This window comes from Juglans microcarpa x Juglans regia, chromosome 7D (assembly GCF_004785595.1).
Source record: "Juglans microcarpa x Juglans regia isolate MS1-56 chromosome 7D, Jm3101_v1.0, whole genome shotgun sequence".
Lineage (NCBI taxonomy): Eukaryota > Viridiplantae > Streptophyta > Magnoliopsida > Fagales > Juglandaceae > Juglans > Juglans microcarpa x Juglans regia.
This window is the reverse complement of record NC_054606.1, coordinates 22,641,294-22,656,688: the sequence shown is the minus strand read 5'-3', so window position 1 is coordinate 22,656,688 and position 15,395 is coordinate 22,641,294. Positions and strand designations below refer to the sequence as shown.

The following is a 15,395-nucleotide window of genomic DNA, read 5'->3' as shown; positions in this document are numbered from 1 at the left end:
TGGGTTGTTTTGATGTAGCTTGCTAATCTTCATATGGAACTGAGACCTCATATTCTCCGAAGAGTTATAAAGGATGTCGAGAAGTCATTGCCTCCAAAAATTGAGCGTATACTTCGGGTTGAAATGTCCCCTCTTCAGAAGCAGTAAGTGCTATTATCAGTTTTTAATTAAGTAATACTCTTCCAATTATGTCAGTGAGTTCACCATCTGCACATCTTGTGTTGGTTTCATTTATCTAGGTACTACAAATGGATTTTGGAACGCAACTTCCATGACTTGAACAAAGGAGTTCGTGGGAATCAGGTTATTTTACATTTCAAGTATTATTGATATGTTTGAGGTTTTTTTTTTTTATCTTATCTTATCGGTAAATATGAATTTTATTGAAAAAGGCAGCCAAGTACATAGGACATATACAAGAGCAACACCTATGCATGGGTGTCTAAAGATACAAGGAAATCATGTTTGTTCATGCCATTAAAGTCTATTACAATTGACCAATGAAATTGTCCATTGTCCTTTCCCGATCCTTAAAGCTGCGACCATTCCACTCTATCCAGATGCACCACCATAGACATATTGGTATCATCTTTCACATAGCTGCAATTTGAGAGGTGCCCAAGAGGCCTTGCCAGCTGGCCAAAATTTCAACAACCTTTCGTGGCATCACCAAATGGAGCCCCGCTCTAGCAAAGATATCATTCCACAAACTTCTAGCCACGTCACAATGCAATAATAAGTGATCCACAGACTCCCCACTTTTCTTGCACATATAACACCAATCCAATACAATGAGTCGGCATTTCCTTAAATTATCTAAGGTGAGGATCTTCCCTAGTGAAGTTGTCCATACAAAAAAAGAAGCTTTTAAAGGAGCCTTAGTTTTCCATATGTTCTTCCATGGGAATACTCTTGTAGAATGTGTCTTAGCGACTTATAGTATGCCTGAACAATAAATCTCCCCTTCTTGGATGGTGACCACAACATCGTATCAGCTACTCAATTTACTTTATAGTTATACACAAGATTGAAGAAATATGTAAATGTGTTAATTTCTCAATCTTGGGCAGCTCTAATGAAAGTGATATTCCATTGAGGATAACCACTAGATAGATCCATGAGTTCTACGATTGAAGCCTCCTATTGTTGTGCAATGCCGTATAAAGTTGGGTAGGCTTCCTTAAGATTTTGGTCTCCACACCAAAGGTCATTCAGAATTTAATTCTAGAACCATCCCCAATTGCAAAGCGTGTATATCGATGAAAGTCGGTCCAACCTCTTCTTATGTTTTTCCAAAGCCCCACCCCATGTGATCTGCTCACCTCATTCGAGCACCATCCTCCCCACGATCCACCATATTTTAAATCGATGATGTCTCTCCACAACGTTCCCCTTTCATTGTGGTATCTCCACAACCATTTACCCAATAAAGCTTTATTGAAAACCAACAAGTTCCGAATTCCTAGCCCGCCTTCACGTATTGGGGTACAAATTGTAGCCCAATTCACCAAGTGAAACTTGAGTTCTATCTCCCCCCCCCCCCCAAAAAAAATAGGCAATCTCGTTGCAACTTCTCTAGCCGGCAAGCCACCTTGCATTGCATTGGAAATAGAGATAAAAAGTAAGTAGGCAAGGTGGAAAGAGTACTTTTTATCAATGTAACTCTACCACTTTTGGACAATGGTGGTCATCCTATCACGGTACATTTATCCCCTTCTTTTAGCCATAGAGTTCTCGATTTCTGTCTCCATCAAATCTCTTCCATTAATGCCATCCTTTCAATATCAGAGGTCACTTGCTTTTTTGTGAGTCTTTTCTTCTTCTGAGAGACTCCTTTCCTCCTCCACATCCTCCAATGTAACACCCTGCTCCCCAATAAAGACATTTTAGAATTTTCGGGGCGCCAATGTGCTACTACTAAACTTGAACTTAAAACTTTTCTTTTTAACAACGCGCCAGATGCGAAAGATTCTATAAATAAAACGAAATTTAAGAAATACTTAAAATCTGAAATAGAGTCTATGGAAGCACTTATTTAAAAAAATACAGAAGTCTCATGTACTTATCAGAATAATTTATTTAAACCATAAAACTAATCATAACATAATCTATCTAGGCCTCTGCCTTGCCTCCCAATGTCAAGTCTTGTCCTGCTGGCTCATCCTCATAAATGTCATCACCTGGGGTGGTTTAAAAACATAAAAATATATTAAAATGAGTCGAATACTCAATAAGCAACACATTATACAATAAACATAATAAACATAAGATTCTTTGAAAAATGTGCATAGTCATAAATACATACGTAAATAACATGAACTTATATTTTACTTATCATAGGCCGATACCCACTATTGACCCCAAGTAGATTCTGATTCTGCCCTTGGCCGCGGGTTGTGGAATCCATACATAAAGAAGACATACTGGGTGCACTACCAGCATGTACGACTTAGCGATGCAATATGCCCATAACATTTGTTCCGTCTTCATATCATACATAGGGCGTTACATATCTTATCATTTATACTTCATCATAATCAAACTTGCATACTTGTCATATCATAGATTTCAAAAGAAATCGCTTACATACATGTCATATCATATCATAGATTTCAAACGAAATCGCATTCTTTCATAAATTTCTGTGATACACGTTTCCTCACATAAAATCATGATTTTTCATAAATATTTTGATGCATAAGTCTTCACATAAAATCATGCATGGCTTTTCATAAATTATTTTAATGCATAAGACTCGCATAAAATATGACTTTTCATAACTATTTTTAATGCATAATTTCTTTCATAAACTCATGAATTTCATGAATAGTTTAATGCATAAATCTTCACATAAAATCATAGATTTTCATAATTTTATCATGATTAGGGTACGTAAGAAGGGGCTTCCAACGGAGGGCATACGTGCATCATATTTTTATGAAAGACATGCCGTTTACCGTACATACGTGTAAGGGTATGATCATGTTACTTACCTTGCAATGCTAATCACTATTTTCGGCATGTGAAACTACTAAAATAATCTATATTTCCTAAACCTAAAATCCTCAAAAACTCTAAAATATCGCCACTCTCTAATTATTCTACCTTCCGCATAATTTTTCAATTTATCAGATGATTAACTTTAAAATACAAGCCCAAGTATCTTATTTATCTTGATTTCCGTCATCAACATGGCACTTAGAAATAATACTCAAAAACTTCTTGTCGTCCAACATCTATTTTCTCTTGGTTTTTACTATAGGAACCCATCACACTAATAAATACACCCTTCTATCAACACTAATTGAGCAGGGGTACTCTTGTAATTTACCATAACACTTCATAATATTTCATTGTATAGGTATATAAAATCTTTAGGAAATGGCCTTACTCGAGAGGTAATGGCAGTGGGGCTTTGGCCGTGATCTTCTGGCGGGGATGAGCAGCGACTGGAAGTGGGAGGGGCGTGGTGGTGCTTCACGGCGAGTTGGGCGACTATGCAATTGAGAGTGATGAGAGAGAGAGGCTACGTGATGAGAGAGAGAGATTACGGGAAGAAAGAAGCACGGCATGAAGGGGAGAGAGGACCCATCGTGAGGCCATGAGAGGCTTGCGATGGACTGGGGGTGCCTAACAGCCCTTGGCGGCGGTTTCTGTGGGGTCTCAACGCGGAGGAAATTCTCGGTGAGGGTGGTGTGCAATGGCTCACATTGGGGACATGCATGCTCTGTTTCGAGGGGCTAAAAATAGGGGTGTAGTTGGTGCCGTTTACGTGGGCTGTGGGATGACAATGTTTGTTGTGTGATGGTTGCTGCGTGTGGGAAGGCTGGTGGTTCTTGGTGCACTGCCGTGTGTGTGGTTGTGCGGTGTCCTCGTGGTTGCTCTACGGTGAGCGTTGGTTGTGTGTTTGGAGGTGGATAAAACTGAGACTGTCTCAGTGGCGGACTTGCGGCTTGGGGCGTGAGTTGGTTTGAGGAGAGGAGGTGGCAACCACCGGTGGGTGGTTTTCGGTGTGCTATAGAGTTGAGGGGAGGTGGTTTGTGAAAGGGGTGTTGTGCGTGCGTGAGTGTATTTTGACGTTAGGATAAAGAGGAAGCAACGTGGGGAAGGCAGAAATCTAAATAAAAGGTAGACTTACTATGTAGTCTCGACAAGGTGGTGGAATCCCCATCGTCGGCACCGAGCTTAAAGAAGGGGCTTGACTAGGTACGTGGTGTTGCAGTGTGGAGTGGAGGTCTTGGTTTGACCTTCTGTGATGAGGAGGACGAGCGGCAGCAACTCTAGTCTAAAGGTTGAAGGTGATTTACGCGAGGGTGTGTGTGTGATACTGTGTAACGAGCATATATATAGAAGAAAAAAAAATTGATAAAAACCCTAGAGAAACGAATGGAAGAGACGTGCATGTGCATGGGAGTGGAAATTAGTTAGGGGTTTTATTATGAAGAGGAATCTAGAATGTTAATAGTGTTTGGACTCTAAAGTTGCGTTTGGTTCTCAAGCTCAGCTGAGTTTAGTCAAATTTTAAGATGAGTCTAACATCCAAACATTCAACTCTTAAATTATTAAACTCATCCCAACTCAAAACCTTCTTACACGTGGGACCCACAACATTTTTCAACTTAAAACATCTTTATACGTGGGACCTACAACCTTTTTCAATTTTCCATAAAAAGTATTAAACTCATCTTATCATCCAAACATACTTTAAACATAGTTTAGATAGGTCCCACATAACTCCCTCCACTACTCAACTCATTACTATTCATAAAGAACTCAACTCAGCTGAACTCAGCTCAACATCCAAACACAGCCTAACTCACAAGCTTGAAGTTTTTGTTTTTGTTTTTTTTTAAATAATGTAGGCTTAACTCTAGGTTAAAATAAATATAACTTATCCGATAAGTTCTTTTATGGGCTTTAACTCATTTATTGAGCCTAATAAAATTATCCGGTGCAAAAAGAATGGAGAATTGGTGGATCATCTCCTACTACAATGTGAGGTAACAAGATTGTTGTGGGATGAGATCTTTCGGAGGGTTGATGTCGCTTGGGTAATGCCTTTGAGGGTGGTGGATTTGATGGGCTGTTGGAGGAATTTGCAGGGTGATCATCAAGTGGCAGCAGTATGGAAGATGATTCCACTGTATATCATGTGGTGTACTTGGATGGAAAGGAATGCGCGCTGTTTTGAAGACAAAGAACGTACAGTGGTGGAGCTGAAGATTTTCTTTTTAAATACTTTATTGCTTTGGTTTTCTGCTATAGTTTTAGTTGGGGATAATATTCATGACTTCTTGTCTTTAGTTCATCACTCTTAGAATGTATTTAGGTGATCTGCGGTATACTTCCTGTGTACATGGCTTAGGCCTTTTTCATTAATAAAATTTATCTCTTACTTATAAAAAAAAAAAAAATTATCCGTAATTTATTCGTGAAAGTATAGGATCGGGTCGTTACATCCAAACACAGTAATTCATCGAGGAGGGTCTTTTTTCGGTGTTCCACATTCCCAAAAATCTGCTCATTCCACTTCTTCAGGTCCTCCTTGAGAGCCTTGAGCTTATATGCCAGCACGTAACTAGGATTGCCCAAATATGTTTGAGGCTTAAAAAATATTTATTGTTATTGCAAAAAAATGTACATTTTTTTTGTTTATGATATGAAGTTTCCATTATAATTGCTAAGCACTCATAATTTTTTTTTTTTTTTTCTGTTTTGTGGGGGGGGGGGGGGGGGGGGGGGGGGGGGGGGGGGGAGAGAACATATTTTGTGTACCTTAATGGAACCGTCTATTTTCTCTTGTTGATTGTCTATATTGGAACCTTCTATTTTCTCTCCTTTTCAGGTGTCACTTCTAAATATTGTAGTAGAGTTGAAGAAATGCTGCAATCATCCCTTCCTGTTTGAGAGTGCGGACCATGGTTATGGTGGGGACTCGAGCACAAATGATAGCAGTAAACTGGAGAGAATTGTCTTAAGCAGTGGGAAGCTAGTCATACTTGATAAGCTACTTGTTAGATTGCATGAGACAAAGCATCGTGTTCTGATTTTTTCGCAGGTTTGTTTCACTTATCACCTCATTGAATATGTAGCTTAAGAACTTAAAAGGAAGATTTGGATTTTTCCCAGACTTGCCTACTGATTTTGTTTCATTGATCTTTCATCTTTTTGCATGCACATAGGCTGGCCAACAGGATGGCCCATTTTGACAATGGTGCATGTTTTCTTTTCTGATAATTATGTGGGTGCTTGATTCTAGTTAAATTGTTTTGGAAATCAAGTATTAGATTATTCTTTTTTAAGTGACTAATCAAGTACCGGAACTGTTTCAAGGGTGACCTATAATAGACAGATTGCTTATGCAGATCCCTAGAGACATCTAAGATACGAAGCTTACCTGAGATCCCTATAGACCTGTTATTTGCTGGCCTGGTTTCTTGGTCAGTTCTTCTAGAATCTGGGTTAACTTACTAGAAACTTAACAAGTTCAATACCTATGCTGCTTTCTACATTCATTCATAATATATAAATTTCTTGTATTTCGAGTCTTTTTTCGTTGATGATTACTGTGTCAGTTGTTATGTGTTTTTGTTCTGGGTGTGTATGTGCATACATGCATGTATATTTTCTGCTACAGTATGTGCATACATGCATGTATGTGCTATAATGTGTATGTCCACATTATAGCCTACGGTATAGCAGAAATATTTTCTGCTATACTGTAGGCTATAATGTGGACTATATGAGTGATATTCAATTTTCACACTAGTGCATCAGAGTGATTGAGTTTTTGGTTGAAATGATGATTGACTGCAGATGGTTAGAATGCTGGATATACTAGCAGAGTATATGTCACTTAGAGGTTTTCAGTTCCAGAGGCTTGATGGTAGCACAAAGTCTGAGTTGCGCCAGCAGGCAATGGATCATTTTAATGCTCCTGGTAGTGATGATTTCTGCTTCCTTCTTTCCACTCGGGCAGGTGGCTTGGGTATCAACCTTGCAACCGCTGACACCGTTATAATATTTGATTCTGACTGGAATCCCCAAAATGACTTGCAGGTCTATATCGGATTGAATCTGTGTTTTATCTTTCATTTGGTTAGCACTGTTGGGCTTCATGCTTATTATTTATGATCACCTATCCTCTTGTTCACTCTTTTTTTTTTTTTTTTTTAAATTGTGTTAGGCAATGAGTAGAGCTCATAGAATTGGACAACAAGAAGTTGTTAACATCTATAGATTTGTTACAAGCAAAAGTGTTGAGGAAGATATCCTGGAGAGAGCCAAGAAAAAAATGGTATTCTGCACAAAAACGTTTGTTTTTGTTTAATTGTCTCTTGTTATTGGTTTTAAGTTGCCTTGGTTTATACAGAAACATATATAACATATTAATCTGTACCTATGTGAATGCACTACTCATGAATCTGATTTTTTGGCTATTCAAGGTCAATAATTTTACTTGTTCTCTTATGTTTGTGTGCTTTTTAGGTTCTTGACCATTTGGTGATCCAAAAATTAAATGCGGAGGGCAGATTGGAGAAGAAAGAAACCAAAAAAGGGAGTTACTTTGATAAAGTAAGGACATTTGTCAAAATATGGTTGCAAGGGTAACTTCATTGTTAAACGTAGGAACTTGAAAGAAGAAACAAAAGAAATTTCTGCACTTATAAGCTTCCATTTGTGGTGAAACGATTTAGGGCCTTGATGGCATTTTACAAATTTTTACTTTGTAGGGACGTACTGTACTTTTCAGCTTTTGGGACAGTTAATATATTATATTTCATGATTGCAGAATGAGCTATCAGCTATCTTAAGATTTGGAGCGGAAGAGCTTTTCAAGGAAGACAGGAATGATGAAGAAAGCAAGAAAAGACTGTTAAGTATGGATATTGATGAAATTCTTGAAAGAGCGGAGAAGGTTGAAGAGAAGGAACCTGGTGGAGAGGAGGGGCATGAATTGTTGAGTGCTTTTAAGGCAAGATTGTAAAATCATGTTTTGTTGATGAAATTGTCTTTTGCCGTTATGTAACTGTATTACATTTTAGTACAGCCACTGAATGCTAGCTCAAATACTCATTGAGGGCATAATTTTTCTAACTTAAGGATAAAAAAGTATCCCTTAATGAGTTTTCCCTTTCATCTAGGGTTTTAACATTGGGGTGCAGCGTGTGGGTTGATCTATACTTGCTGGTGCTTCTAAATCCGAGCAAAAGGTTTTATGTATTTATTTGTTTATATCCAGGTTGCCAATTTCGGTAGTGCTGAAGATGATGGGAGCTTTTGGAGTCGTTGGATAAGACCGGAAGCAATAGCCCAAGCTGAGGTAGGAACCTGTTATGTTGATATTACTTAATACACAATAGATATGGTTGTTCCCCCACTCTTTTGAGTTACACGAGTTATGTTTACAATTCTTTATTCATTTATGCTGTCTCTTACAGTTAGATGTTTTTCTACCCTTCAGGAAGCTCTAGTACCTCGTGCTGCAAGGAATATCAAAAGCTATGCTGAGGCTCATCAACCCGAGACCAGTAATAAAAGAAAAAAGAAAGGACCTGAGCCTCTGGAGCGTCCTCAGAAACGCCGTAAAGCTGAGTATTTAGTCCCAGCAGCACCAATGATCGAAGGAGCAACTTTTCAAGTGAGAAGATGGTCTTATGGGAATTTGTCTAAGAGAGATGCATTACGTTTTTCCCGTGCGGTAAAGTTAAATTGATTCTTTTACTACCTTTTTGCCTTGACAGTGTACCACTTAGAATTCTATATATTTTAGAGTTTTTCTTTTTCTTTTTTCCTTGAGGATATGATAGGATTTATCCAGTAAAAAAAGTTTCATGATTTATTTTCCTTTTATTTTTTTAGCATGTGCTGTAATATATATTTGTTCCTTTTGTATTCTTCCTATGTGTGAGGACTATGCGTTTTGTTTAAAATCTTCGTCTACTTCTCAAAAAAAAAAAAAAATGTTCGCTAACAAATTTATTATAAATTGATATACTAGCTAACAACGCATTGATTATTTGTTTAAAATTCCATCTGTAACATATTTGTACCATCCATTTACAATCAATGGTGTCCTTCCTTTCTGACAGCCATGAAATGATTTGAGTGTGAAAAATTAAAATATTTCAGTTTAACTTCCTATATTGCACCTAAGTTGAATCTACCTTTTTTTAAAAAGAAATTGGGTCCACCTTTTTTGGCCTGTTTAAAGGCATTTTAGGAAGACCGTTTATTTCATTAAAATGTGTCATTTGTGAACTTTCTGCTATTTTAGGACAGATGAATTAGTTTCTTTAAATTAAAAATCGATTGATTCCTTGCTAAATGAGCTTCTTTCATCTTCTTGTTTATGTCAATTCTATTTGTTATTATCCAACTAAATTGTATTGTCTTGTATATAAATCAGCCTTGATTGTTTCCTAGTACGATAGAGAGGGGTGGGGGAGAGCGTTGTGTGGGGTTTGTGCAAGGTAAGGTTGTGTGGGGTTTATGGGGTTCTATTGTTGCAGAGTTTTAGATTTTTTACCTGACAAAACTAAGTTACTCTCTGCACTTCTACATATAAAATGCCATTTGCCTATCTCTTAATCCTGGACTTTTCCACTCCTGCCCCACCTTTTTGCCCATGATCCAGGTGTCCAAGACTTTTTATTTTTGGGATTTTTGGGGCGGGGCAGGGATCGTTGCCTGTCTCTTATGTGCACTAGTGTGTAGCATGGGCACAATTTGGCTGGCAAAGCATAACTTTTTGACTTAGTTGTAGCTGTTATTTGTTGATGAGGTGATATCTGTCAGTTATAGTTACCGCTGCCTATCACATGCAGACAGCCTAGTTAGTTGTAATCATGAGGAGAGACGACAGACAAAATATACACCTACTCATGAGCATGGTTTTCTGGCGTCAAAAATGTTTTTGAACCACATTTTGGAATGACAATCCTGAATCACAAATTGCTAGGGTAGTAGCAAAATTTGGTAATTTCTTGCTAGATTAAAGTATTTCAGTCACGGCTAAAATGTTTGCAATGAGTGAGGTAATTATAATCTTTGAAGATGATCCCTAGAAGTTATATATTTATTTGCTCATCTGTTGCAGAGCTTTAATTGTTGAATTTTCCTCCATCACAAATTAGGTCATGAAATTTGGGAATGAAAGCCAAATTGACTTAATAGCTGCAGAGGTTGGGGGTGCAGTTGGAGCAGCTCCACCCGAATCACAGATTGAACTCTTCGATGCTTTGATTGATGGGTGTAGAGAAGCAGTTGAAAGAGGAAATTTGGACCCAAAGGTTGGTCTTAAAATTATTGGTCATATATATATTGAGTTGAATGCTACGTTTGCATCCTTTTTTTCTTTTTTACTCTAGTATTCTAACAAGTTTATATGGTAATTATTCATAGGGCCCTTTGTTGGATTTCTTTGGAGTTCCTGTCAAGGCTAATGATCTTCTCACCCGTGTACAAGAGCTTCAGGTCCTAGCAAAGCGCATCAGTCGCTATGAAGATCCCATTGCACAATTCCGAGTTTTGATATACCTCAAACCTTCAACCTGGTCCAAAGGTTGTGGCTGGAATCAGAGTATGTGTTACTCCTGAAGCGTACTTCTATCTATTGAGTTCTTTCCCTTGTATGAAAATATTATTTTTTCTTGATCCTTCTTTTTCACTTCTTTGTAGTTGATGATGCAAGATTGCTTCTGGGAATACATTGCCATGGTTTTGGTAATTGGGAAAAGATAAGGTTAGATGAGAGGCTTGGCCTTTTAAAGAAGATTGCTCCAGTGGAACTTCAACACCATGAAACCTTTTTACCACGTGCCCCAAATTTGAAAGACCGTGCTAATGCACTTCTGGAAATGGTAGGCAAAATCCCCTACAATTTAGTCTGACTGTACATTTATTGCACTTGTCCCGTTCATATTTACTCAACAAATAAACGTGTGTATAAATTACCTTCTTTGAGCCACAATCATGGATATATTGGTTTGGCTTTAAATAAAGAGAAAAAGTGTTCATAGAATTTATTGTTTTGTAAATTGTGTGCTGTTGGGCTGATGAAGGGCCCCATTCTAGAGCTTTGCAATGTCCATCTAGCTTCTGCATATGATTCTTGCCTTTTAAGATTAAAATCATTGGGGGAGTAGAAAATACATTGAATTTATGCTTTCATGGACCCATGGTGCTGTTTGAGGAATTAAACAAGCTCGAATGTTCTTTTGGACTGAAAAGTTTTGAATGTCTCAGAAGCATGATTACATACATGGATAAATCATCTTAGGTGCGGATTGGATAGAGAGATGATATGGAGATGGTTTTAGATGAAAGTTGAAAGCTAAATAAAATATTATTAGAATATTATTTTTTAATATTATTATAGTTTTGGAATTTGAAAAAGTTGAATTGTTTATTATATTTTGTGTGGGAATTTAGAAAAGTTGTAATGATGAGATGAAACATTCTCACTATCCAAATGGGGCATTAGTCAGTTCATTATTTCTTTGTGCTTCTTTTTTACCTTCTAACATTTCAGGGATCACAAATTTAAAAAAAAAAAAATTAAAGGGATTATTTAGTTTTCACACGTATTCGCTATTTATTATGTTGACTCTTCTCTTGTCACTTTTTTTAACTTGTTCAAGCCTTGATAATTGAGGGTCTTACCGAGCTGACACCTGATGTAAGAATTCAATAAGACCTGTACAAATAGAGACATTTTGACATCCCACTCGAACTAATTGGGCGTTGTAAAGTGAGCATGAATGACTCAACGGCTTGTCATAGCATGCTTTTGCATGAGTCCAAAAAGATAAATTGTGCACAACTATGCAGTGACACATATCATCTTGCCGTTATTTATTTCTTGCATGCTTGAATGTGTCCAACTCTGTAAAACAATAGTGCAAAGCTGAGGTTCTGTATATGCACTTATTGTTCCCTTTCTATTTGGTTTCTTATCTATTTATGTTGATATATCCTTTACAAGTGATTTTTGCATTCTGCATCATTCAATGATTTGTTTGGGGGTCAATTGCAAGAAGTGATGACTTGGGCTTCTCTCACCAGGAACTTGCAGCTCTCGGAAAGAAAGCAAATGCTAAAACAGGTCGGAAAGATTCTAAGAAGGAGAAGGGAAATCTTCTGAACACCTCAATCTCTCGCGGCCGGGACAAGAAAGGGAGGACTAGATCTCCTAAAGTAAATTTTCAAATGAAGAAAGAAATATCTCAGAAACCCATGAAAGTTGAACCTTTAGTAAAAGAGGAGGGTGAAATGTCGGACAATGAAGAGGTGTATGAGCAGTTCAAGGAAGTAAAATGGATGGAATGGTGTGAAGATGTCATGGTTGACCAAATAAAGACATTGAAACGTCTTCAGAGGTTGCAGACTACTAGTGCTGATCTTCCGAAGGAGAAGGTATATTTTAGTTCTGGTTGTTTGGCTTTCTTATTTATTTTATTAAGCTGTTTTCTTGTTATTAATCTTTATTTTCTTCTTTAATTGATGTATCGCATTTTCTTTTTGTTCAGGTGCTTACAAAAATTCGGAGTTACTTGCAGCTTCTGGGGCGAAGAATAGACCAAATCGTTTTAGAACATGAGGAGGAACCATATAAACAAGATAGTATGTGTTTTTTATCTTCTCCGATTCGTTTACTATTGTTACTAATTCTCATCCTCCCGGGGCATAGTGTAATCTTTCTAAAGTTATTTTTTCAAATAATGGGTTCATTGGGTTTCCATATTATAGTAGTTCCAAAAATGATCTGTTTTCGTAGTTTCAAATTCAAGCCAATGTTAACAATATATTGCAGAGAACCACAATGTTAACAATATGGTTATTTGATTGACAGGGATGACCATGCGACTTTGGAAGTATGTCTCTACATTTTCAAATCTCTCGGGGGAGAGACTTCATCAAATTTATTCAAAACTTAAACAGGAGCAGGAAGAGGAGGCAGGGGTTGGCCCCTCCCATATCAATGGCTCCCTACCTGGTCCTATAGGCCGAGACAGTGATTCCCATTATTTTCCCCCTGTCCCTCGCCATGTTGATAGGCAAAGAGGGTATAACAGTACGAGTACCTACCAAACACTCGAACCAGTTCACAAGGGCCATGATACGGGGAAATTTGAAGCATGGAAACGAAGGAGAAGAGCGGAAACTGATAATAATCATTTCCAAGTTCAAGCTCCACCTTCAAGACCCATGAGTAATGGTGCTCGGTTATCTGATCCAAATTCATTGGGGATTCTTGGGGCTGGACCATCCGACAATAGACGCTTTGGTGGTGAGAAGCCTTTTAGGATACGACAGACCGGTTTCCCTCCAAGACAAGGTTTTCCATGAGGTATTGACTAGACTTCGTGTACTGTGGAAAGAGACCAGCTGATTTGAAAAAGGGCAAATGGCTCACTTGCTGAAAGGTGCTTCAGCCAACAGGATTTTATTTTTTTTCCGCCCATGGGAACAAGTGTTTTGAGATTCCTATATCCTGCTTGCAGCTGATGGCCAAAAGTATTCACGGGATGGGACTGCAGCATCCTTCAATGAAGGTTTTGCCGAGGAAGGGGGGGGAAAATCCTCTTGAAGGCGGGGTGGTTCATGGTGTCTTGCCACCAATTCTTTTCTTCTGCTGAAGATGAGTTAGAGTAATTTGTTTTCGTAAATAGCTGATAATCAGAAAGGATTTACCTCATTAAATATATACACACATGAGAAGAACATCTTATATGTAATATACCTTTGGAAAGTGTACATGATCAAATTTTCGAAATTTTTGACTTTTTAATCATGCTTTTTTTTTTTTTTTTTGCCATACACATAAGAACACACTTCTGTGGTTATTTTCTTCTAGAATTTTCATTTTCAGGATCTAGACTGAGAAGTGAGAACTATACTTTCCCAGTACATGCGGTTGTTAGTAATCTAAATATCTTTATTTAAGCCTTTGTTTTACCTGACTCTTGCTGCACTACGACTGTAATACTTATGCTCCCTTCAATATCTGAGGGTTGGAGGCTAGCTCAGGTTTCAAGCATTAATGTTGGAATCACCATAAAGTTACTGGCATTTTATTGTATGCTTTGGGGAGATATTGATGCTGTACGTATAAATGGCTAATTAATCTCTTCAATGGTCTGAAGGGTGAGAAGAAAAAAAAAGAGAGAAAAATAATTAAACTTATAGATAGTGTAAGTAGTTCATTTTACAACTAGAAAATTAGTTTATTTAATTCATTCGAGACATTTATAATCTTAACAATACGTAAGTAATGAATAACTCATCAAAATTTGTCAACTTGTAATTATAGTTATAGAAAATTTAGAAGACATAAATTTTCATCATTGTGGAATGAGTAGTATTACATACAGATTTAGGATATGCAAATCTCAGGCAATTATTTACGCTCAAAATCATTTCAATGATGTGTTGAATCTGTCAAAAAAAAAATTTTTTTAATATAATTTGCACTCGCGGAATAAAAGTACGACCCTAGGAAAAGGATAATGAATAAAGAAAACAAGCATGCCACGTGGTTTCAATGGAGTGCATAAAATCCAAAGAGCTGTGGTGTGTGGCCTTGGTTACCACAAGAGATGGTGTGGTTGACAGTCCATTATCACTTTATCCTTCACATTGCTTTCCCAACCTCAAACCTCCAATTCCCTTTAAACTACTTAAAATGTTTTCATATTGTTTCTCTCTCTGTTTAAATTATATGACGCCCCTCTATTTTCCTATCTCCATACCCATTTACTTCCACTAGTCCTTAAAGCAATACAATTAATATCCCACCCATTTGGGATGATCAATCATTAAGGAGGAGGAAAAGGCCTTGATTATGCAGTGTAATGCTTATTTTCCCCTAAAGAAAAATGTGTTTAGAATAATCTACAACTCCTTTTTTTTTAAAATTTGTTTACTACTAACTATCACATTCAATTAGTTAAGAGTGAGGATAGACACACTTTTCATACTCTAATCTAACAAAGTTTGATTTGTAAAAATATATTTTTAAATCTAATATAAAAAGTGAGAACCAGTTTGCAAATATAATTTTTCATTTCTAATACAACCATCTCCATGGATGGTATATAATATAGAGAGAAAAGAAAATATATATGGAAGTTGTGGGTTCCTTTATCTTGTGCATATAAGAACTAAAAGAAAATAAATGAAATTACAGGGGCACATGGGAAATTCTTGAAAAGACAAAAAGGAGTGAAGTAAAATCATAAGGTGCAAATCCCATGCAGACTCGAGGGTCTGTATGTCACTCTAGGATCTTAGCCGCAAGATGAGGTCATTCGGGGTGCTCTTATCTGCCACGCAGAAGCATAAGTAGGGTCCACAGACAATGTTGATTGGCTCTCCCGCGCTATTATAAAAAC

The 15,395-nt window shown here is 37.3% G+C and overlaps 1 protein-coding gene across 2 annotated transcripts in view; it reads left to right on the top strand.

Annotated features, from left to right (window-relative positions):
* The window catches only part of LOC121238850 (protein CHROMATIN REMODELING 5), a 48,327-nt gene extending 34,368 nt beyond the window's left edge, over positions 1-13,959 (top strand). For both annotated transcript variants that reach the window (XM_041135911.1, XM_041135912.1), the window contains exons 17-31: positions 19-143; positions 240-303; positions 5,846-6,058; positions 6,817-7,059; positions 7,187-7,297; positions 7,489-7,575; positions 7,793-7,975; positions 8,243-8,323; positions 8,465-8,701; positions 10,137-10,292; positions 10,405-10,582; positions 10,681-10,862; positions 12,067-12,417; positions 12,531-12,624; positions 12,854-13,959. In XM_041135911.1, coding sequence (XP_040991845.1) covers positions 19-143; positions 240-303; positions 5,846-6,058; positions 6,817-7,059; positions 7,187-7,297; positions 7,489-7,575; positions 7,793-7,975; positions 8,243-8,323; positions 8,465-8,701; positions 10,137-10,292; positions 10,405-10,582; positions 10,681-10,862; positions 12,067-12,417; positions 12,531-12,624; positions 12,854-13,350 — 2,802 coding nt within the window. In that variant the 3' untranslated portion in view covers positions 13,351-13,959. The remainder of the gene's footprint in view (positions 1-18; positions 144-239; positions 304-5,845; positions 6,059-6,816; positions 7,060-7,186; positions 7,298-7,488; positions 7,576-7,792; positions 7,976-8,242; positions 8,324-8,464; positions 8,702-10,136; positions 10,293-10,404; positions 10,583-10,680; positions 10,863-12,066; positions 12,418-12,530; positions 12,625-12,853) is intronic.
* The last annotated feature ends 1,436 nt before the right edge of the window (positions 13,960-15,395 follow it).